This window comes from Heterocephalus glaber, unplaced genomic scaffold (assembly GCF_053883595.1).
Source record: "Heterocephalus glaber isolate CG9 unplaced genomic scaffold, H.glaber_assembly_v1.0 deba00001497, whole genome shotgun sequence".
In the NCBI taxonomy this organism is placed as follows: domain Eukaryota; kingdom Metazoa; phylum Chordata; class Mammalia; order Rodentia; family Bathyergidae; genus Heterocephalus; species Heterocephalus glaber.
The window spans coordinates 36,955,216-36,979,011 of NW_028258320.1; the positions used below are offsets into that span (position 1 = coordinate 36,955,216).

The 23,796-nt window shown below is 35.2% G+C and overlaps 1 protein-coding gene across 1 annotated transcript in view; it reads right to left on the minus strand.

Annotated features, from left to right (window-relative positions):
• The window catches only part of Atad1 (ATPase family AAA domain containing 1), a 49,601-nt gene that overhangs the window by 16,384 nt on the left and 9,421 nt on the right, over positions 1–23,796 (minus strand). Inside the window, exons 3-6 of the mRNA XM_004858344.4 lie at positions 19,892–19,990; positions 11,141–11,261; positions 8,016–8,216; positions 3,554–3,660 (exon numbers count right to left, since the gene is read on the minus strand). Of these exons, the coding sequence (XP_004858401.1) occupies positions 3,554–3,660; positions 8,016–8,216; positions 11,141–11,261; positions 19,892–19,990 (528 nt within the window). The remainder of the gene's footprint in view (positions 1–3,553; positions 3,661–8,015; positions 8,217–11,140; positions 11,262–19,891; positions 19,991–23,796) is intronic.

Here is a 23,796-nt window from a genome sequence, read left to right on the forward strand (position 1 = left end):
AATCCAAGGTATTCCTAATGAAAAAGCAATAGTGATCCAAATTACTTGTACTTTCAGTTAAGCAAATGTTAAGGAATGATTTTAAGGAGAAAAACAGAATCTTTACACATTATTTTATTAGCACTATAAGTTCTATTTATTACACATATATTAATTCTATTTAGGATATTAGTATAATTGAGCTAAAATTCAAAATGGTAAATAAAAATTCCTTAGTAAACTACAAAAATCAGTGCATCACCTAGATAATGATTGTTAAAAGTTTTTTAAAATCCTTGAAACATGAAGATAAATTTTATCATTCATGAATGCTTGTAATCCTACCTACTTGGAAGGCTGAGGCAGGAGGATCACAACTTTGAGAGCAACCTAGGCACTTTAGCAAGATCCTGCCTCAAAATGAAAAGATAAAAAGGGCTGGGGATTAACTCATTGGTAGACTGCTTGCCTAGCTTCTGCCAATCCCTGGGTTCACTTTCCAAAAGTCTATCATTTTCCATTTAAAATAATCAGATATAAATGTATCCCTTAACAAACCTTAACTTCTCCAATAAGTACCCTAAAAACATTGCTACCTTTTATGTCTCATGTTTCAAGGTGAAGAATGTGTTAGTAGTTGCTAAGTTTTCTGGCAGTGGTGATGGTTTCATTGGATCATTTACTATTTTTGTTTGGCTGTGTGAATATAATCACAAGGAAAGCTAGTTGGGGTTCTGGGTTCCATCTATAGTCACAGAAAAGATACTGTTACTACTAGGGAAGCAGAGACAGGAAGACTGAAAGTTCAAGGCCAGCCTGGGCCATTTATTCAGACCCTGTCTCATTAAAGAAAAAAAGGGGGACTGGGAGAACTGAGGGTATAGCTCAATACTCTCTGGGTTCAATTCCCAGCACTGAAAAAAAAAAGATTATTTTAGAGAACAGCTAACTGGTTCCTATGTAAGTGCTTTAAATACCATTGCTCAGGAAGATAATTAGTTTTGGCAACCTGTAAATTAACACTGATAAATCCCAGATTTACAAATTTATCAGAACCAACTACTAAGAGAAAATGTTTTTGTTAATGCTACCCTAATTTATATTGTGCTTTCTTTCCTAAAATTCAATAAAGCTAAAGGCTCTCTCACAATAAAACTATACTTTCATAAACGTGATGCAGGAGGAGGTCATGTGGCTTACTTTTCTTCTTGAGAATGATATGGTTCAGACTTTTGATTTATGGTACTGTATGTAACCCTTAACACTGTTGAAAATAAAACATGTAAAAATAATGAAGTAAAAAAATCAAACAAATTAATCTACATGTCTACAAATGAGGAAAATGGGAGACCAGCAGTAAAGCCTATACGTAGGAAGGTAGGCAAGGATAGAAGTTGACTACATATCATACAGGCATGCATAGATCCTAGAAAGTAGGGTGTGTTCTAAATACCTCACAGGTCATTGGGGAGCCTGATGAACAGCATTCTACATAAAGCAAGGCCTCATGAAGTACTGTATACTGGGAAGTGGTGAAATGTTAGAAAACCCATTCAGCAGAGGCAGCCCTTGAGGGGTGGGGATCATGATCACACAAAACTTTTGAGCTTTAATATCTATAGTCTGCCAACACAGATGGATCTTGGACCTGAATTTACCTATTTGTATTGGAAAAAAATAATCTGGCAGAAGGCAAATACAAACCTTAGTACAACAAACCTTCGTACAACAAACCTTCAATACAAAGAATTCATAAAGTTCTACCAAATGTGAGTTTTCCACTAAATCATAAAAACACACTATAAACTCAAACAACAAATGACAGAACTAGACATATGAAAAGTCACATTAGAATTACTGAATACAGACTATAAAATTAGTATGTTAGCTTATTTAAAGGAATAAATGAGGAATTAAAAAAAAACACAGCAAATCATTATGAACTAAACATATGCCAGAAACCTTTTTAAACACTTCACTTAGACTGATTCTTTCCAATTATTGTGAAGTGGACAGTAGTCTCCTTTTTTATAGATATTAGTTCTTCTACACAGATACACAGTAATTACAAAATGTGGCTAAGGTCAACACAACTAGTTAATGCCAGGACTCCGGTTTTCTAATCCAATTACAAACATAAGTAACCAGCAAGTGTCGCCAAAATGGACCTGGTAGACTTGAAAACCATATAAAAGAATTTCTGGAACTGAAAATAATTGCAATAAGTAGTTCAATGCTTCCATTTATAATTGAAGAGCTCTAAACGAACACAGAATTATCAAACTGAAAAAAAGAGCTAAAGAAATTACCTAGAACACAGAACAAAGAAACACAAACTATGAAAGAGAAGTTAAAAGACACAGAATATAAATAAGGTTCTACAAATACCTATAGGAGATAAAAAATGGGGAATGAAAAAACAATCGCTACATAAAAATGGTTGAATTGTTAAACAGTGATGAAAGGGCTGGGGGTGTAGCATGTGCATGGTCCTGGGATTCCATCCCAGCGCTGAAAAAAAAAAGTGGTAAGGAAAGATGTGACTCTTGACATATTATCTTGACAAAGCAAAAAAGATTTCAAAATAGCAAGTTTGTTCTAAGGTTAAAACAATATTAACATTTGCATGTGATTAATGAAAAAAATGGAAAAGTAGTTTTAGGGCTTGCATTTCCAGCAATATGGCAGAAAAACAAACATGCCAAATCAATATTAAACTTTCTTTAAAAATACCTCAATAAGCTGGTAACAAAGTATGGAATATTAGGATGTTCAGTCAGTGAAAGTGAGAAGCCAAAGAGGAAAATTGAAAAATAAAATTAGCTTTCCCTTTGGGGACATCACAAGAGAACTTACATGTGGTTTTCACAGCCTTGTAGAGGGAAGAACCAAAACTAAAATAGAAGACTGTCTTGCATAAAAATGGAATCCTAAAGGAAGGCACATAACTAATGGAACAGTAAACTGAAAATAAGAGGAGGGATATAAAAACGAAAGTAAAGATAATAAAGACATGCTAAGGGTCAAAGAAAAAGAAAATCAAAGAGAAAGAAATCACATACAAAACACCCACAGAGACTAGACACTTCCTCTTCCTTGTCATAGTGGTTCTCCAAATTAGGACAGGCCTGATTCTAGTTTTCCCTTCACTGCATCTGTTTCAGGCACACAGGCAATCTCTTAGTGCTTTGTTAAACATGAAGCCCTCAAAAATGGATGATTTATACAAACTATATTTTTGGATGATAAATATAAAAATTATAAGAAAGAACTTCATTCAAAAGTATAAGTAGCCCACTAAATTTTGTACTAATAAAAAGAGCACAAATTTGGGGCAAAAAAGTCTTATTGAAGGGAATGGAATTAATATGAGAAAAGGAAAAAATGGAAAGAAAGTCTTTGTAGATCGGGAGGGGTGGAGGGGTTGAAGGGAGGGCAGGGGAATGGGGAAAAAATAAGAACCAAGATGAATTATGTAAAGGTTTCCAATGATTTCCAATGATGAATGTCATTATATTGTATACCTTAAATGTACCAATAAAATTAACTTAAAAGAAAAGTTTTGTTGAAATACCTGGCAACTGTGATCAGTATCCAATCCATCCCAGAGACTCATAAACTGTGCTTTCATCATGGCTGTAGCTTCATGGTCAGAGCTTGATCGGTTTCGTAGAAAGGAGTCTAAAAGGAAAAGGTCCTTAACTTTAAAAATTTATAAATTATTGATTCTGTAAATAACTAAATCATTTAATTAAAAGCTTACAACTTGACAAAAGATTACAGGGAAAGAAGGGGTTAACTATGCCTTTTAGACATTATAATACTAGTAAGTTACTGAGCAAATTAAAACGCGGTCAATTCACAATCTTCATTTCTTTCCTAAAAACAAATTCATGTTAATATATAAAAATATAAATAAATACATATATATATATATATAAAAAATAAAGGATCTGGCACCAAAAGGATGGGAAAGGGTAATCAGCCATCTTGGAGGAAAGCTTGTGTGCTTTGTCCCTACCTTTCCAGTGTACCTGCACCCTATGTTCTTAATTATGGAATCACATTCTTTTTCCTTATACTTGTTCCTGGTAATAAACAAAAATGATATGGAAAACTGTCTAAAATACTATTAAATAGGAAAATGTAGAGGAGAAAACACATGTGCTAGTCAGGCATAGTGGTGCATGCCTATAATCACAACTACATGGAAGACTGAAGCAGGAGGGATATAAGTTTAAGGCCAGCCTGAACAAAAACTGTCTCAAAATAAAATAAAAAGTGCTGGAGATATAGCTCAGCACTCCTTGGGTTCAATCCCCAGTACTGTATCACACACACACACACACACACACACACACACCACGACCACCACCAACAAAACCCCATGTATTAGCCTGCATGTATATATAAGTTATATATGAGAAAGAAAAAAAGCCTTTAGTGAAATAACACCAAAATACTAGGAAAACTTTGGTTCTCTCTCAGGGATGAACCAAGGGCCAATTTTAACATCTCTTTTATACTATTTTCTGTCTTCCAAATAAGCTACAGTGAATATAAAAAGCTTTTTTAAAAGAGAAAAAGGAAGTCTTTTTAGAACATGAAAAGACTAAAAGGTTATATCTTAAGAATGAAAAATAAAGACAGTAAAAATAAAGCTTGTACTTTCTTGTATAAGCCTCATTTTAAATGGTTTGTTTATACCTATAAATCATTAATATTTCTAAGTAACCGTCATATTTTAACACTACAGTATATACACAAGTGGCATAAAAATGTTTTACAATGTGTTAGGTGCAAGATTAAAAAAAAACATTTTTCAAAAAGCAATTCCAGCAAAAGCACAATACCAAAATAAAACAGTCCTGCAACAGCAAATATATACTGTGGATATTCCTCGATAGCTCCAATTTTATAAAATATGTCCCACTGTTGGACTACAACTCAGACTAAGCACAGCTTTATATATGATCTAGCAACTACACTCCTTGGTAGTCAGTTGAGTTGCAAACTTATGCTGATGCAAAAACCTAAACATGAATGTTATTAGCACCTTTACTCATGGTTGTCTAAAACAAGATATTCTTCAATATATGAATGGATAAAGAAACTTTGGTATATCCCTAAAATGGCACATTATTATTGAGCAATAAAAAGAAACAAGTAGTCAAGTCATGGAAAGATATGGAGGAATCTTAAATGATACTGCTAAGTGAAAAGGCTAGTCTGAAAAAGCTACAGATTAGCCAGGTGTGGTGGTGCACACCTGAAATCCCAGCACTCAGGAGGCTGAGGCAGGAGGATTGCTGTGAGTTCAAGACCAGCCTGAACTACATAGCGAGGAAAGAAAAAAATACAACTATAGATTGCATGATTTCAACACCATGACATTCTGGAAAAGGCAAAACAATAAAGATAGTAAAATAACTAGCCCCTGCCAGGAGTTAGGAGAGATGGGATGAATAGGTGAAGCAGAGAGTCAGGCAGTTAAACTGTTGTATGATACTGTAATGGGACAGACACAGTGGACATTGAGTATTTGTCAAATCTCATTGAACTGTACTGTACAAAGAATGAGCCATAAGGTAAATACTGGATTTAATAATTACAGTAATGGTTGATTAATTGCAACAAATGATTCACACTAATGCAAAGTAACAGAGGAAACTGTATATATAAGAACTCTACTTTCTACTCATGGAAATCACTACAAAAGAGTCAACTACATAAAGGAGAATTAGAATTTCAGAAAACAGAGCAATCCAAAACTACTAATGTTTAAAATTCTAAAGATATAAAAGAGATTAGAATTCTAACAAAAGAACAAACTACAGTGAGAAAAGGGTAAATTTTAAAAAGAACTGACTAGAACTCTAAAGTTCAAATATAATCAAGAGAATGCAAAACATAATGGTTTAGATATTAAATACAGCCAAAGAAAGAATTGGTTTTTGTAACCTACTCAACATCTGGGTGATTTTTCTAATTGTACATATACCAACAAGAAATTTAAAATCCTGGCAATTATAATGTTAAAAGAAAAAAAAATACAGCAATTAAATTATAACATGCTATTCTATTCTTAAGAGACGTCAAAATATAAAAATCAAAACAGGCCATCTGAGAAACGATGAAATGTGAGAGAGAACTAGATGCAAGAACTGTGGAAATGACTTAAAATTAAATAAAAAGATAAAAATAATTTTAATGGGAGAACTGCAACATTCGAAGAAACTTGAGAAAATTTTCCAGAATTACAGTACTGAAAACCATAAATTCTCAGTTTAGAAACCATCGTAAGACAGCAGGACAAACACAAATGCAGACTTGGAAAAATCATAGTCATCAAATAGCAGAATGTCATAAAAATCTAATGGCAACTATGGAGAAAAGATACATTGATTGCTTAGAAATATTAAGTAAACAGAATTTTTAAAAAAAGATTGGAAGACAACTGATTTGTAACTTCAAAATGCTGAGGAAAAACAATTCTGTATCATTTAAGAGATAACAAAGAATTTACCCTTTACAACCTTTGCTGAAAGAACTTCAAGACTTCAGTAAAAAGAAAATTAAATTCAGAAAAGGATAATACATTTATCTAAACAAGGAATGCCAGAGTAAAATAACAACTAATATGCAAGGATTTAAGAAAATAAACTATTGGAATTATTAGTATGTAAGAATTCTGAGCTTCCTGTATTATTTGGGAAGAGGGCCTCGATGTTATTTAGCTTTGGAATTTTAAGACAAAGTAGGTGTGCCAAATGTTTTAGTAGAAGAAAAAGAATATGTAACTTCTAAACCCATATGGGGAAAAGGGAAATTTAAAAATCCACCAGATTAATAAATAAAAAGCACAAAATTTTTGTAGCAATAAATCTGAATAGATCAGCTATCATAATAAAGGCAAATTTAAGTATATATCCCAGTTACAGATAAGTTAGATTTTTTAAAAATACAGGTATATGTTCTTTTCTTCAAGATGCACACCAAAAATAGTTGAAAGAATAAATTGATAAGAAAAGGCACAAAGGCAATTAAGTAACCAAGTCTATATACTACACATCTTTATTTTTATATAGGCTATCATATCACATATAAGAATATATAATTGAAAGCCATAGTAATTAAGATATATATATACACACACATTTTATATATACATATATATATATACACACACACATAATTTATTGTACTAGGAATATAACAAAAATATCAACAGTCCATAAAATATAGGTAATATAAAAGTTGTGACAAGGAAAGATGACATATTTATAAATTGGCTGTCCTAATGAAAAAGAAAGAAATTAGATTCCTGCCTCACATTATTTATATAAGTTTTTAAAAGAAATTATTTATGGGGATAGCGAAGGAATTTGTAAACCAGACATAAAAAGTATAAACTGTACAGGAAAAATACTGATAAAGGTAACTACATTCAAATTTAAATAATTGTAAAAATAAGCTATCATAAACAAAAAGATAAGCCAACCTAGAAAATATATGTAATCATAATAAACATCAACAAAGAATTATTAAGAAACTACAAGCAACCCAAAGAAAAATGGGCAAGTTATAAGCAAGGAAGTCCAAACAGCTGATCAACATATTAAGACAGCCAAATTGACTTGTAAGCAGGGAAATATAAATTAAAACAATGGTGAAATAATTCGGTTTTTAAACTGACAAAAATTAATGATAATGTATGAAAAAATAAACCTCAGAGAGTAATAGGGCAACAAACTACACATTAGTGGGAGTGTACAGATAACTGTAATCCAAGGCAAGTTGATAAGTTTCAACTTCTAGGGAGAAAATATGCATGTAATGTATGCCCATTCATACCATATGTAAGAGAAAAAAGAAAGCCTGTCTATCAAGTAAGAGAATGAACAAGACAATGATGGTTTATACTATAACACGAAAATTATACATAACATACTATGATGCTGGTTACACCTTTTATTAGTAGGACCTAAATCTGGTTATCCAATATTACTTTTAAAGTGCTCATGTGGAAAACATACCTATTTCATCTATAAAGATGATGGAAGGCTGTAACTTTATGGCAAGGGAGAACACAGCAGCAGCCAATTTCTGAGATTCTCCATACCACTTATCAGTCAGTGTTGAAGGCTGAAGGTTAATAAATCGACAGCCAGCTTCTTTGGCTGTAGCCTTAGCAATCAATGTTTTACCACAGCCTGGAGGCCCATACAGAAGAACACCTAGAAATCAATGTTAAATTACTATTACCTTTAAGAAAATGAGATGTTTATGTCAAAAATAATATTAATTCTCCCCACGCTAAAACACTCCCAATATTTAATTATTTATTGAATCCATTTATAATAGAAAAGGTAGTAGCAAGAAAGTCACTGTGTTCTAAACTGTCACTGAAGACATGTATTTGGAGATTAAAGCATCCTTGCACCTTCTCTGTTCATGAAAAGGTCCAGTTCAGGATATTAAACACTATTATCCAGGTTCATACCACTCTGTCAACGACTGGCAATAAAAGTCATCTAATGCCTTCCACCTTCACAAGCTAAGAGAGCCCTATAGCACCTTGATAACACCTTAAACCTTTAATAACTTTAAGTAACTTCCAAACAGACAGCGGTATACACCATTTAGCTGTTGTTTTAGCCAAAAAGTCATGTACCTTTTTCCAAATGGATAATAATCTTTTCTTAAAAGGAATGTAGATAGAAATTATTAGTTACTTTTGTTTTAATTTCCAATTAACTTGTGTTATTAACCTGTAGTCACCACTGACAGCAATTTGCTGCTAAATACAACTTAAGGTAATGCATTTAACACATAAGAGATCTAAACAGGCTGGGGTCTTAAACATTTTCAAAATCACCACTGTTTCTCAGCTGAAATGAGGCATATTTTATGAATATAATACTAAAATTACGAGTTTATCTATAAATAATCTACATAGTTCTGATGAAAATTACAATCTGTAGACTTTTTATTTTCTTTTTTTTTCCGGCAGTACAGAGATTGAACTCATGGCCTTCACATTGAGCTACATCCCCAGGCCTTTATTACTTTAAGACAAGGTCTCACTAAATTGTGAAATTGTCCAGGCTAGGCTTGAACTTGTGATTCCCTCGCCTGAGGATCCCAGAATGCTGGGATTATAGGTGCATGCCACCATTCCCAATTTGTACATTTCTTAAAATACTTGCTTAATTCAAAGCTCAACTCTTCTCATGTAATAGTTTTTAAAGAATGCAGCATATATAGATGGTGTGCTGGGGTTATTGAGGTATCTAAAACATTCCTAATATTATATATTAAAAATAAAATTCAAAATGAGAAAAATATTTTGTATAAATGTTCCACAATAAAATTCAATATTTTTAAAATGAAAAACTCAAGCTTGTTTTTCTATAAACTTACCAATTTTTTCATATCAGGCATTTCAAAATAATGTTCAAACTTGTATTCAAGTGTACACAGATTTTCCTATGGGTGTTAATTCTTTAAGATTCAAGTTACATCAACTAACTGAATTTTAAACTAAATTTTTCTAAGGCTGATTTTTTTTCCCAGTACTTGTGATCCTCTTGCCTCAGCCTCCTAGACTGCTAGGATTACATGCATGACCACCATACCTGGCTCTAAAGCTGATTTTAAATTTCAAGCCATAAGCTTTGCCAGTACCTGTTAATATTTTCAAGTGGTCTTCAATTTTTAATTAAGTCCATTTAAGTGCTTAAAATTTACTCAAGTCAGTTATAATCTGGACCTTCTAGTAACACTTTTTTTGGATGAACATGTAAACAATAAAGAATAATAATCTAATGTCATTTCATTTAAAGCTGGAAACACATGATTGACTGCAGGTGCTTAGAATTACATTTCACCACTGTGAGCTCGGAATTTAATGTGGAATGCACATTGCAAAAAAATAAATATATAAATATACTTATATAGGAAATATAATTTACATCAAATTTACAACTTTTCTCTGTAAATTATCATATATGCACTATCTGAATTGCCTCTAACAAGCTTTAAGAATGATTAATGTTTGCAAAAACAAGAATAAAAGGATTATATTTAGAGATGTAGCTATAAATATCTCGACTTAAGCTTCAAGGTTTTCAAAGTATAACTAATTACGAATAAGGAAGTTTCCCACAAATAGTAGTACTTAGTCAGGGTTGGTAGCACATGTTCCTGTAATCCCAGTACTCTGGGACGCTAAAGCAAAAGGATTACAAATTCAAACCTCGTATGGACAATTTATCAACTTGACAGAGATCCTCTCTCAAAATAAAAAATAAAGGGCCAGGGATTTAGCTCAGTGGTGCCACTGCCCGCCTCGCAAGTACAAGGTCCCCAGTTCAATCCCCGGTACCAAAAATAAATAAATTAATTAATTAATTTTTTTAAAAAAGAGGGCTGAGAAGGTAGCTCAGTGCAAAGGCTCTAGATTTAATCCCCAGAATCACCACCAAAAAAAGGAGTATGTGGTAACTTCCAGGTCATCTGCAGTTCAATATTTCCTATAAAGACTCACTGCGAGATGGGCATGGTAGTGCACGCCTGTAATCCCAGAACTAGGGAGGTTAAGGCAGGAGGATGAAGAGTGCAATGCCTGAGCCGGGGATTTAGCTCAGTGGTTCTGCTGCCTGCCTCACAAGCACAAGGTACCAAGTTCGATCTTGGTAACAAAAAAAAAAAAAGTTCAATGCCTGCCTGAGTTACATCATGAGAACATCTCAAAACCCCTTGTCCACAAAAACAATAATTACTACAATCTAAAAATAGATCACTAGGAGAAAAAAAAAACACATTAGAGTTGAGAAACAATGAAAAGACGGCTTAGGGGAAAAATATACTGTGATTTGGGATTTTTTTTTAAATCTTTATTTCCTAGATTTTAATTTACTTGAAAGTAATAAAAATGAGTTTTAAATAGAGATTATTTTGACATGTAACTGCAGGAAAAAGAATTTAACTACATTTCAGAAGAACAATTATTTTAAAACTAGAATTTATAAAATAATTCACTCAATCTCAGCATTCTCTTAGAATCTGATTTCACACAAAAAGGTTACGTAATGGCTGTAAGTTTCCATGTTCACGACACTTTTAATGTTTTAAGCAAATATACACATTTTTACCATACCTTTGGGAGGCTGCAGAAGCCTAGAATTCTCAAACAAATGTTTTTTTTTGATAGGTAAGATGACTGTATCTTTCAGATCTGTAATAACATCATCTAAACCTGCTATATCACTCCAAGTAACCTGGAAAAAGTTAAGATCAATATAAATTTTATAAGTAAAGTATACTCACAAAAGCAAAAGCATATTCCCACCCCCAAAGGCAAATCATTATATAATTTGATAATTACACATAAATAATAAAAGGTTAAAATTGTATGTTAACATGTAATACATAACAATTTAACAGCAACAATAAAATTAATAAATTCTATGACACCAGAAAAAGGAAATTAGCAGCGAATTTCCTACTATTAAAAAAAAGTACAGAGTCACACGGAAGACGCCGAATCACCCCACTGCAGACAGGCAGCCACCTGATTCCACATTACCAAGGCGCAGAGGACACCAGACCACCAGACCAAGGTACTGAGTCCCACGGTTCCCGGCCCAGAGGTAGGGGCTTCTGAGCCGTCGTCCTACTGCTCCTGGACCAGAGGAAGGGGCTTCCCGGTCACTATTCCTCCCGCTGCTCCCAGCCCAGAGGAAAGGGCTTCTGGGCCACCATCCCTCCCACCGCTCCTGGCCCAGAGGGAGGGGCTTCTGAGCCACCATCCCACTGCTCCTGGTCCAGAGGAAGGGGTTTCCCGGCCACCATCACTCCCGCTGCTCCCAGTCCACAGGAAAGGGCTTTTGGGTCACCATCCCTACCACAGCTCCCGGCCCCTGTCCCACCTCACCCAGCTCAGAGGAGGTAATCCGGGCAGGCGCTAACAGCCCCCCGCCCCAGTTGAAAGGAGAAAACACATAAATAAGTCTCAAAACCAGACTTCCAGCTCACCTACAGCAACCCCAAAGGGAAATGAGATGGAATACTCTAATACTCAACCACCTGGACCCACTGAACTGGCAACAAAAGGGGATCTGGAAAAAATGAAATCAGAAATAAATTCTCAGATAACAGGAGAAATTGTGCCCTTAGTGCAAGACATGATTAATAAATCTAGAGAGGACCTCAGGAACATGATGGAATCCCAACATAAGAAACAAATGGAATCCATAAAACAGATGCAAATAGATTTCCAGGACATGAAAAACTCCACTGAAAGTCTACACAGCAGAATGAGCCAGTGTGAGGACAGAATTTCAGATATAGAAGATAAGATTGCAATTAGTGACCAGGAAAAGAAAAATTGCTTTAAAATTATAAGGGAACATGAGAAATCAATCCAGCAGCTGCTAAATGATGCAAAAAAGAAGAACATAAGACTGATTGGGCTCAATGAAGAAACAGGAGAGAGTGCAGATGACATAAAAAATCTCTTCACAGAAATAATGGCAGAAAACTTCCCAAGCAGGGGAAAAGAGCTTGACATACAAATAAGTGAGGCATATAGGACTCCAAATAGCCTTGATCAAAAATAATCTACACACAGGCATATAATTGTTAAGATTCCAGAAACACAACAGAAGAACAAAGTGCTCCAAGCAGTCAGAGAAAAGAAACAAATCACGTACAAAGGAAAGCCCATCAGAATCACAGCAGACTTCTCAACACAAACCATCAAGGCAAGAAGAGCTTGGAGTGACATATTCCAAGCCCTAAAAGAAAACAGCCTCCAACCCAGATTGATGTACCCTGCAAAACTATCTTTCAAAACGGATGGAGAAATAAGATACTCTCATGACAAAGAGCACCTTAGGAACTTCCTGAATACCAAACCAGCACTCCAAAGAATTTTACACAATAGCCTAGGAACAGACATTGAGGATCACAACCCCAGGAAGCAAAGCAGAATGAACCCATCTGGCATGACAAGAAATTAAATGTAAAGAGGGAGAACCCAACAAAAAGAAAAAGTCATGGCAATGACAAGTCAATACGTTTCAGTTATAACCATCAACATTAATGGTCTCAATTCACCAATCAAAAGAAATAGACTGGCAGAATGGGTCAAGAAGCAAAATCCAGCAATATGCTGCATACAAGAAACACACTTAATTCAAAATGAAACTCAAAGACTGAAAGTTAAAGGGTGGAAAACAATACTGCATGCGACAGGAACCCGAAAAAAAGCAGGAGTAGCTATCCTCTTGGCAGATCAAGTAGATTTCAAACCAACGCTGATTAAGAGAGATGAAGAAGGACACTACATCCTTGTAAAGGGAAGAATCCAACAGGAAGAGATGACAATCATAAATATCTATGCACCAAACACTAGTGCACCCAACTATATAAAACAAATACTAACGGACATGAAAAGCCATATATGCACTAATACAATTGTAGTGGGGGACCTCAACACCCCACTGTCACAAATAGATAGATCAACTAGACTAAAAATAAGTAATGAAATACTAGAACTCAATCAAACTCTTGAACAAATGAACTTAACAGATGTTTACAGAGTCTTCCACCCCACAAAATCAGAATACACATTCTTCTCAGCTGCACATGGGTCATTCTCCAAAATAGACCACATACTCACACATAGAACATGTTTAAGTAAGTGCAAAGGAATTGAAGTTATCCCCTGTATATTATCAGACCATAGTGTGATGAAATTGGAGATCCATAGCAAAAGAAACTGCAAAAATTTCATAAACACGTGGAAATTGAACAACACACTTCTGAATAACCAATGGGTCACAGAGGAAATTAAAGAAGAAATCAGACAGTTCCTTCAATTAAATGACAATGACAATACAACATATCGGAATCTATGGGATACAATGAAAGCAGTCTTACGAGGGAAATTCATAGCAGTGAATACCCATATTAGGAAAACAGAATGAGCCCAATTAAACAACCTGATGCTGAACCTTAAGCTTCTAGAAAAAGAAGAACAGGACAACCCCAAAGCTCATACAAGGGAAGAAATTATAAAGTTCAGAGGAGAAATCAATGCAATGGAGACTAAGAGAACAATAGAAAAAAAATCAATGAAGCCAAGAGTTGGTTCTTTGAAAGAATCAACAAAATTGATAAACCTTTAGTCAACCTTGTCAGAAAAAGGAAAGAAAAGGCCCAAATCCATGCAATTAGGAATGAAAAGGGTGAAACTACAACAGACCCAGCAGAAATCCAGAGGATCATCAATACCTACTTCCAGAACCTATAGGCCAATAAGATGGAAAACACAGAAGAAATGGACAGATTCCTAGATACATATGAATTACCAAAGTTGAATGAAGAAGACCTCAAAATTCTGAACAACCCAATATCAACCAATGAAATTGAAAATGTAATTAAAAACTTATCACCTAAGAAAAGCCCGGGCCCTGATGGCTTCACTGCTGAATTCTACAAGACATTTAGAGAGGAACTGCTGCTGCTACTGTTCAAACTCTTCAATGAAATTGAAAGGGAAGCAATACTCCCAAATTCATTCCTGGAAGCAAGCATCACCTTGATCCCCAAAGCAGAGAAAGACCCAACTGAAAAATAGAACTATAGACCAATCTCACTAATGAACATAGATGCAAAAATCCTTAATAAGATAATGGCAAATAGAATGCAGAAGATCATCAAGAAGATCATACACCCTGATCAAGTGGGATTCATCCCAGGGATGCAAGGATGGTTCAATATACAAAAATCAATTAATGTAATACATTATATCAATAGAGCCAAGGACAAAAACCATATGATTATCTCCATAGATGCAGAAAAAGCATTTGACAAAATCCAACATGCATTTATGATAAAAACCCTCCAAAAATTGGAATAGATGGTCTGTACCTCAAGCTGATAGAAGCCACCTATGAAACACCAACAGCCAATATCATACTAAATGGTCAAAAACTGAAATCCTTCATACTAAAATCAGGAACAAGACAAGGATGTCCACTATCACCACTCTTGTTCAATATAGTTCTGGAAACATTAGCCACGGCAATTAGACAAGAGAAAGAAATAAAAGGAATAAAGATAGGAAATGAAGAAGTCAAATTGTCATTATTTGCAGATGACATGATACTCTATATAGAAGACCCCAAGAACTCCACCAAAAGTCTTCTAGACTTAATAACCAAATTCAGTCAAGTAGCTGGTTACAAGGTCAACACACAAAAATCAATAGCTTTCCTCCACATGAACAACAGACTCACTGAGACAGAAATAGGGCAAACAATTCCTTTCACAATAGCATCCAAAAAACTGAAATACCTAGGAATCATCCTAACGAAAGAAATCAAAGACCTCTTCTCTGAAAACTATGGCACTCTGAAAAGAGAGATCGAAGATGATATCAGAAAATGGACAGACATCCCCTGCTCCTGGGTAGGAAGGATTCATATAGTGCAAATGGCCATACTTCCAAAACTGCTATATAGATTTAATGCAATTCCAATTGAGATCCCAGCAGCATACTTCACAGACCTTGAGAAAACAATCCAAAAATTCATTTGGAGCAAGAAGAGACCCAGAATAGCAAAAGCAATTCTAGGTAACAGAGACATGGCAGGGGGTATCACAATCCCCAACCTCCAACTATACTACAAAGCTACTGTGATAAAAACAGCATGGTACTGGCAAAGAAACAGACCTGAGGACCAGCAGAACAGATTACATGATGCAAAAACAACACCAGACACACTCAGCCATCTCATCTTCGACAAAGGAGCCAAACACCCTCACTGGAGGAAAGATAGCCTCTTTAATAAATGGTGCTGGAAAAATTGGGCTTCAACTTGCCAAAGATTAAAACTAGACCTGTATCTCTCACCATGCACTAAACTAAAATCAAAATGGATTAAAGATCTAAATATTAAAATAGAAACTCTGAACCAGTTGGATCAGAGGTTAGGTAGAACCCTTGAAGACATCGGTGTAGGAAAAGATTTTATGAACAATACCTCAGTTGCCCGTGAACTAGCACAAACAATCAACAAATGGGATCTCTTCTTATTAAAAAGCTTCTGCACAGCAAGAGAAACCACCAGCAGTGTGAAGAGACAACTCACAATGTGGGAAAAAATCTTCACCAGCTCTTCCTCAGACAAAGGTCTACTATCTCAAATCTATAAAGAACTCAAAAAGATCAGACCGCCCAAATTTAAAGACCCAATCCAAAAATGGGCATCTGAAATGAACAGACATTTCTCAGACAAAGAAGTAGAAATAGCAAATAAATACATGATAAAATGTTCCACATCACTGGTCATTCGAGAGATGCAAATGAAAACAACGCTGAGATTCCACTTCACTCCAGAAAGAATGGCTGCTATCATGAAATCAACCAATAAGAAATGCTGGTGGGGCTGTGGGGAAAGAGGAACCCTGCTCCACTGCTGGTGGGAGTGTAGACTGGTGCAACCACTGTGGAAATCAGTATGGAGATACCTCAAAGAACTAGGACTGGAAATCCCATTTGACCCTGCTATTCCACTGCTGGGGATCTTCCCCAAAGAATTAAAAGAATCATACCACAGTGATATATGTGCACCCATGTTCATAGCAGCACAGTTTGTAATAGCTAAAGCTGGGAAGCAGCCCAAATGCCCATCAACTGGAGACTGGATAAAGAAAATGTGGTTTTTTAATAAAATGGAGTACTACTCAGACATAAAAAATGAGAAATTAGAGACATTTATAGCTAAGTGGATACACATTGAGGCAATAGTCTTAAGTGAAATAAATAGGACACAGATGTGTAAATACCGAATAGTTTCTCTGGTGTGGGAAACTGAAAATGTAAATAAGGACTAAATGTATAATAGGTCATGTGAAATAGGAAGAAAAGGGGCAAAGGGGAAGGAAGTGGGAGGGCTAAGGGAAAGGATAGAAGGGAATGGGATTAATATGAGAAAATGGAAAAATAGGAACAAAATTTTTGTAAATAGGGAGGGGGAGAGGGGTTGAAGGGAGGGCTGGGCAAAGGTGAAAAACAAGAACCAAGACAGACTGTGTAAAGGTGCAAATTTCCAATGATGAATGTCATTATATTGTATACCTAAAATGTACCAATGATTAGAATGAATAATCGATAATGTAAAATTGGAAGAAAAGGTCCAAAGGGGTAGGGGTACTGGGAGGCACAGGGGAAAGGAAAGAAGGGAAAGGAAAGAATGATGAGAAATGGAAAAAATGGAAATAAAGCCTTTGTAAATAGGGAAGGGTGGAGGGCGTGAAGGGAGGGCTAGGAATGGGGAAAAAATAAGAACCAAGATGCATTATATAAAGGTACAATTCCCAATGAGAAATGTAATTGTGTTGTGTACCTACAATGTACCAATAAAAGAATTTAATACAAAAAAAAAAAAAAAAAAAGTACAGTTGCCTGGAATTTGGCTCAGTGGTTCTGCTGCTTGCTTCACAAGCGCAAGGTTCCCAGTTCGATCCCCAGTACAAAAAAAAAAAAAAGTACTAGAACGAGAGGTGTACCTCAGTGGTGGAGCACTTGCCTGGCACATGTGAGGCCCTATGTTCCATCTCCAGCATTGTTGGGAAAGGGTGGGTGAGTGGGGAGGTGTCAGCTACTCAAAAATCTGAAAAAATTTAACGGGGTGAATTCACTCCATTTATGAGGAAATATTCTGCCATAATAAAATTGAGAACCAGCTCAGACAAACACAGTGGTACTTCAGTCCACGAACTCAATTCTCTCCAGAATTTTGGTTGCAAACCAAACTAGATGAGAAGTGAATCAAATTTCGCCATAAGGACAACATTGAACCTAACTACTGAATTTGATTTGGTTTTGTTCAACTTGGTTTACAAGCAGAATCATGCAAAGAGTTAAGTTTGTGAACCAAGTACCACTGTAATTTAGCACTGACCAATGTGAAGAGCTCATCACAAGGACTGTACCCTGTAGCCCATACAGGGTGTGGTCAAATACAACAGGAAGTTTAGAAATAAGGTTTATATCCATCAAAGTGGACTTCTGACTTTTATTCATCTAAAATAAAACTGTCAAAACTTATGGAGCATCTTCTTAAGTAGTAAGTAGGGTACATATATTTTCAAAAAAGACAACGACCAGACATGCTGGCACACACCTATAATCCCAGCTACTTAGGAGGCTAAGGCAAGTTCAAGGCCAACATTAGCAACTTAGCAAGACCCTATATCAAATTTTAAAAAAAGACTGGGCTCAATCCTAGTTAAGAGGCATGGGGACACAGACAAGGAAACCCTGAATCAACTTTAAAAAACTGGGGGAGGGGGGAATAAAACTAAAAGAGACTTAAAAAGAAAAATTAATCTCCCTCTAATCTAGTAAAATGGCCAGTAAGATGCAATACTTTAGAGCAGATTTACTTTCTTTACAATTCATGGTGGAAAGAAAGAGGGAAAATACAAACCACTAGCCAGATCTGAAGAAAAATCAACATTTATTTTAGCTACAACAAAATCTGTGTCAGTACAGACTTACACTGTTAGGGCCCAAGAAGATGCCACTGTAAATTCACAAATCAAACTGAAATGAAGGCTTAATTCCAGGGTGTGTGTCTCTGTATATAGATATTACAGGATAATATAGATTTTTATTTTCTAGATTTGAAGATGAGGCTATTATATTTAATTCTACTTATTTATATGTCAATATAATAATGTATTATACGTTCTACTATATTTGTTGCCATAAAATATTCATAGACTACCTTGATCCTCAACCAGGCCTAGTGGTATATGCCTGTGATGCCAGCACTCTAGGAGGCTGAAGCAGTAGAATCACAAGTTCAAGAACAGCCTGGGCAACTTAATGAGGCCCTGTGTTAAAATTTTAAAAGGCCTGGGAATGTAGTTCAGTGCAAGTAGTTCACAATACCCGGTACCACCAAAATATTTAATCCTCAAAAAAACCATTATATTATCTTTGGATTATACCTGTGGGAACTAAGACTTAAAGAACTCATTTGCTCAGTTTTAGCTCAGTGGCACTGCGCCTGCCTCACAAGCGCAAGGTCCTGAGTTCGATCCCCAGTACCAAAAAAAAAGCTCTTGGAAAGAAGAAATCATTTACTAACACCACAAGTGGAAAACCTGAGATTCAGAATTATGTGTTGTCTACCATAACATATCATGAAAATCTAAACTCTACAAATCAAATACCCACATGACATAAACAAGTTTTATATTACATAAAGGCAAATATATAAAAGTCCAGGCTTTACCAATGTGCGCAGAAGAGTTAATACAGCAGGCCTGGGACTGTCATACTTAGAAAGGTCTGCTTTTAAGTCAGCCCTTGGCTGGGATTTAGGACATTAAATTTTAGGAGAGTTCTCACCACTCCCTAACAAGAACAGCTCACTGTGCCTAAACAGCACCAACAATACAGTTTATGGTCAATACCACTCTTTCTTCTGGAAGTCTAGACTTTCAGTACAACTAAGGAAGAAGTTTACATGACCAGTCCCACATAAAAACCCTGAAGTCTTGAGTAAGCTTCCCTGGTTGACAACACTGCACATTGTGTTGTCACAACTTGTTGATGTATTAAGCATGTTCTGTGTGACCCCATGTAGACACAACTCTTAGATGATCTTAGATGATTGGCCTGATTTTCTCCACTTAACTCCATTCCCTTTTGCCTTTCCTGATTCTCCCTTGTATCAACTCAGTATAATAAACTATGTATGTATATGCTAAGTTTTATAATTCCTCCTAGAATATCACTGAAACTACTCTGGTCTTCCAGACTTTTGACATAAAATGGTAGACCCCACACACACACCAAAAAAATCATATGATTAAAGATACATACATGCATATTAAGAGGGTCTACTAGGTGAGCAGCAATACTCATTTCATACTCTGAAAGCTTCACGTTTTTCACACCAATTTGCTTCATTAGCTTTTCTGCCTGGAAAGAAAAAAAAAGCATTGTCCTTTATTTTGATACTTAGATACCTCAAAAATAAAGTCTAATGAGCAATGAACAGACATTGAAGAATTTTCCAAGGATATTTTAGGCCTGTTGGTATTATCCTTCCATACTGTAAACTCATCAGTAAAGAAAAAATTTGAGGCTCCACCATACAGAAGCCATAGCAATTTAATCAGCTCCTGGGAAATGAGACAACGGGATACAGGATTACAGAGATCTGTCTAATCATGTACTGTCCCTCCCAATATTGGAGCTCTGAGAGACACTAAGGTACAGTTTGGTTTCTCTTTCCAAAAAAAGATTATCACAACAGGTACAGGTGAAACCTCAAGATGAAAGTCCAAGCAATCAAGGATGTCAAGAAATGTACAATGGAGTTTCTTTTCCTAAATTAATAGGGTGTCTGAAAAAAATATTCAACTTCTTTCAAATTATCCAGGTATCCACAATAGATGTCTATACATACTTGATTTCAATTTTTTTTTAAGACGCTGTCTTTTTCAGCTAATCATAAGCAACTGAAAATAACAAAAATAATCATAACCTATGTATTCTTAAAGTAGGTATAACTAGCTTTAAATCTATAAATTCAAGCAACACAAAAGCTTTCAATTAAAATAAAAATGACATTTTCTGAATGTGCCAAGATTATGCCAAAACACAGTAAACAGATGAACTCATTGAATTCTCTGAGTGGTCCTATGTATGAAGGTACAATATTCCCCTACAATAGTGGAAAAAGAAACTGAAGCTTAACATGATTAAGTAATTTGCCTTAGATGAAAAGTTAGCAACAGAAGAGGCAAGATCTGAATCTAAACAGTCCAACTCTGGAGCAGGTACTCTAACCACATTGCCTTGGCTTCTCCATATAAGAGGTTTTGTGACCACTGAAGAGTCTTCAAAAATCTACATATAACATTCAAATTTCAAATAAGTGGACCTTTTAGAAATGAAAGTACTCTGGTAACTCATTCAATTATGATTATGTCTGGTAAAACATTTTTAAAAGTTCAATTATTTTTGTTGTTACATTTTCTTTTTTTTTGTACTAAAGTGCTTTTGATTATGTAAGATCCTGGTGTTTGTTTGTTTGTTTGTTTGTTTTTTGGTACTATGGATCGAACTCGGGACCTTGCGCTTTCGAGGCGGCGCCGGCACCACTGAGCTAAATCCCCGGCCAGATCTTGGTGTTTGTTAAGGAATGGTTCCTCTAGAAGGAAATTCATACCACATAATGTGTATTTCTAGATTTTTCTAGGATATTAGAATTGTGTGATCATATTCTACTAACAGATTTAAAAAAAAAAGTGTCATGAACCATACATATCAGATAAGCACATAGGATGTATTTCCTAACTTACCGATCTCTTTAAATCACCAAGACATAAAGTAGCCCTTTTCAGGTTTCCAGGTTCTCCTCTCTCTTAAAAATTCCTACCTTCTCGTTGGCTCTAAGATTTTATGTGTCCTCTATGAAAAGTATCCTTTTTTTGGCATGGTAAAGACATTAATTTATTCCTTTTTATTATGCTACTATAAATGTGAAGCCAGCCTACATGTGTTCTTTTTTAAGAAATACTCTTAAAATAGTGGATTTCAACTGGGGACATTTTGCCTCTTCCCCCGCCCTCCAAGAGACATTTGGCAGTATCTGGAAATATTTTTGGTTGTTAAACTTGGGGTGGGGGAAGACAGTGCTATCAGGATCTAGGCAGCTGAGGCAGCAATGTTGTCAGTCATTCCATGAACATAGGAAAGCCCTTCTCCTCACATCCCAAGGAATTATCAGGTTAAAAAGGCAACAGTGCTTGAGCTGAGAAACCCTGCTTTTTTCCTTATTAGCTAGTTACTCTGAAAATATTGTTTCACAACTGCCTCTTGTTTTAAACAAGAGTTTTAATTTTTATCTGAAATTTCCTAAATAATGAATTATATTTTTTATAGAAACAGGAAATGCTGTATTATCTAGTTTACCTAGGATCTCTTTTCTACAACAGCATCCCATTTTAACAGTGGATTCAGGTTGTGTTCGTAATATAATGCTGACATAAAATGTAAAAAGAATTAACATTTAGTGTGTTCCTGGCATTCATTCGTCTAATTTGAAAGTCCTGGCCTCCTGAAGCACTAACATCCCTCATTTTATAGAACAGAAAAATAGTTAACAAATAAATGAAAAAAAAAGCACCAAAAAACACATTTTAACTACCTCCAAACTATGTCCCAGGAATAAGTTATCCAATTGTCTGGTTTGACACTTTTAAATGAGCCTCTAATTCTAAAATGCTTTAACTAGAAAAATAAAAATATGACTATTTTAAAAATGGCTTATCTTTATACACTGCTTTATCATTTAGTTTAATGAAAATTATATTTTCTAGTCAGTAATATTTGCTTGTTGCTTAAAGTGGGTCTCTGCAAGTTGTTTGCTTTGTGGAGAAAATATGGTGGACAAGAATGTGTACAGGGGAGGGATAAAAGTAGGGGAAATTATTTTTTACTGTCTATTAACTGTTTCATACTATTGTTTTACCCTTTCAATTATTTCATTATCCTTTCATGCCATTTCATTTTAAGAAGTAGGATATGAAGAGTGAGTATTTTTGCTTGGAGTGGGCAAGAGGAATGGGGGGGAGCAACAGAAAAGGAAATATTATGAAGTAAGACTCATTTCATTCAAGGTTCATACGATTAACCATCCTTTGAAAGAGTAATTTTAGAAAGATACACATGGCATTAACAAGAATGAAAAAAAAGATGAACCAATTAAACAAAAGTCAGAAACAAGTCAACTTCTGATCCTTTGACTGAGGTCACAACAATCAATCATAATTCCAATTTAAGTTTAGGTGGAGGAAACCACTGATATGCAAATTTTAAAAATGTATTTAAATAGCAGTTACCAATTAATTTGAATAATTTTCTTTACACATCAGGTATAATCTTTATGAAAATTTGTATTAAACTCTGAAACACGTGGAGACAGCAATTTTCTGTTTCGGGATTAATGTACTTCATCTCTTCCCTCTGATATTACCATACTTCTATATTACCATCGTTCTGAAAGTTTTTGGGAAAGATGCCTTCACACCATCCTAGTATGCTCTCCTAGTAGGCTTAGTAATGCATTGAGTCTTTTCCCCTCCTCTAGTTTCCCTTTACTGCTTTCTTTTCCCATCACTCTATCTATCCTCTTGCTCACCCAGACAATACTAACTGCTCGTTCCTTACTGGTATACTATCTCAATTTTTTACTTAGTTCACCTTTTCACTCTTCTAAAATTCAGTTCAATAAGCTACCTGATGGGTAATAGAGGTCATAATGACTTTCTAGGTTAACAAATGTTAGTTTTTCCAAACTGGGATTCTGTGATGGCTGCTTCATGATCCAACCAGCAGCATAAGCCTAGAAAATCCTTGATCCTGCATAATACTCTGCTAAAATGATTAAATATCCTACATCTCATAAGCTGGAGCTTTTCCTGTCTTTGGGCTAAAAATTATTTATAATAGTCTATTTAATCCAACATAAAACTACTTTTGGATTTCTGTTCCTGATTTGAACACAACTATACCATCTTTTACCTTTCATCTTCAAACAGTATTGCCTTTAAAATCACATAAGGCCTACTGATTAATGGCCAATCTCCAAGTGTTCTACATCTAAGCTTTTCAATTCAGTGCTCTCTCTTTCTGATTACAAAGTCCTACTTCTTTCTTTCACATTCACACTTAGATCCTTGCCATCAAAGTGCACTCTAATTCCTTAAATTCCCAAC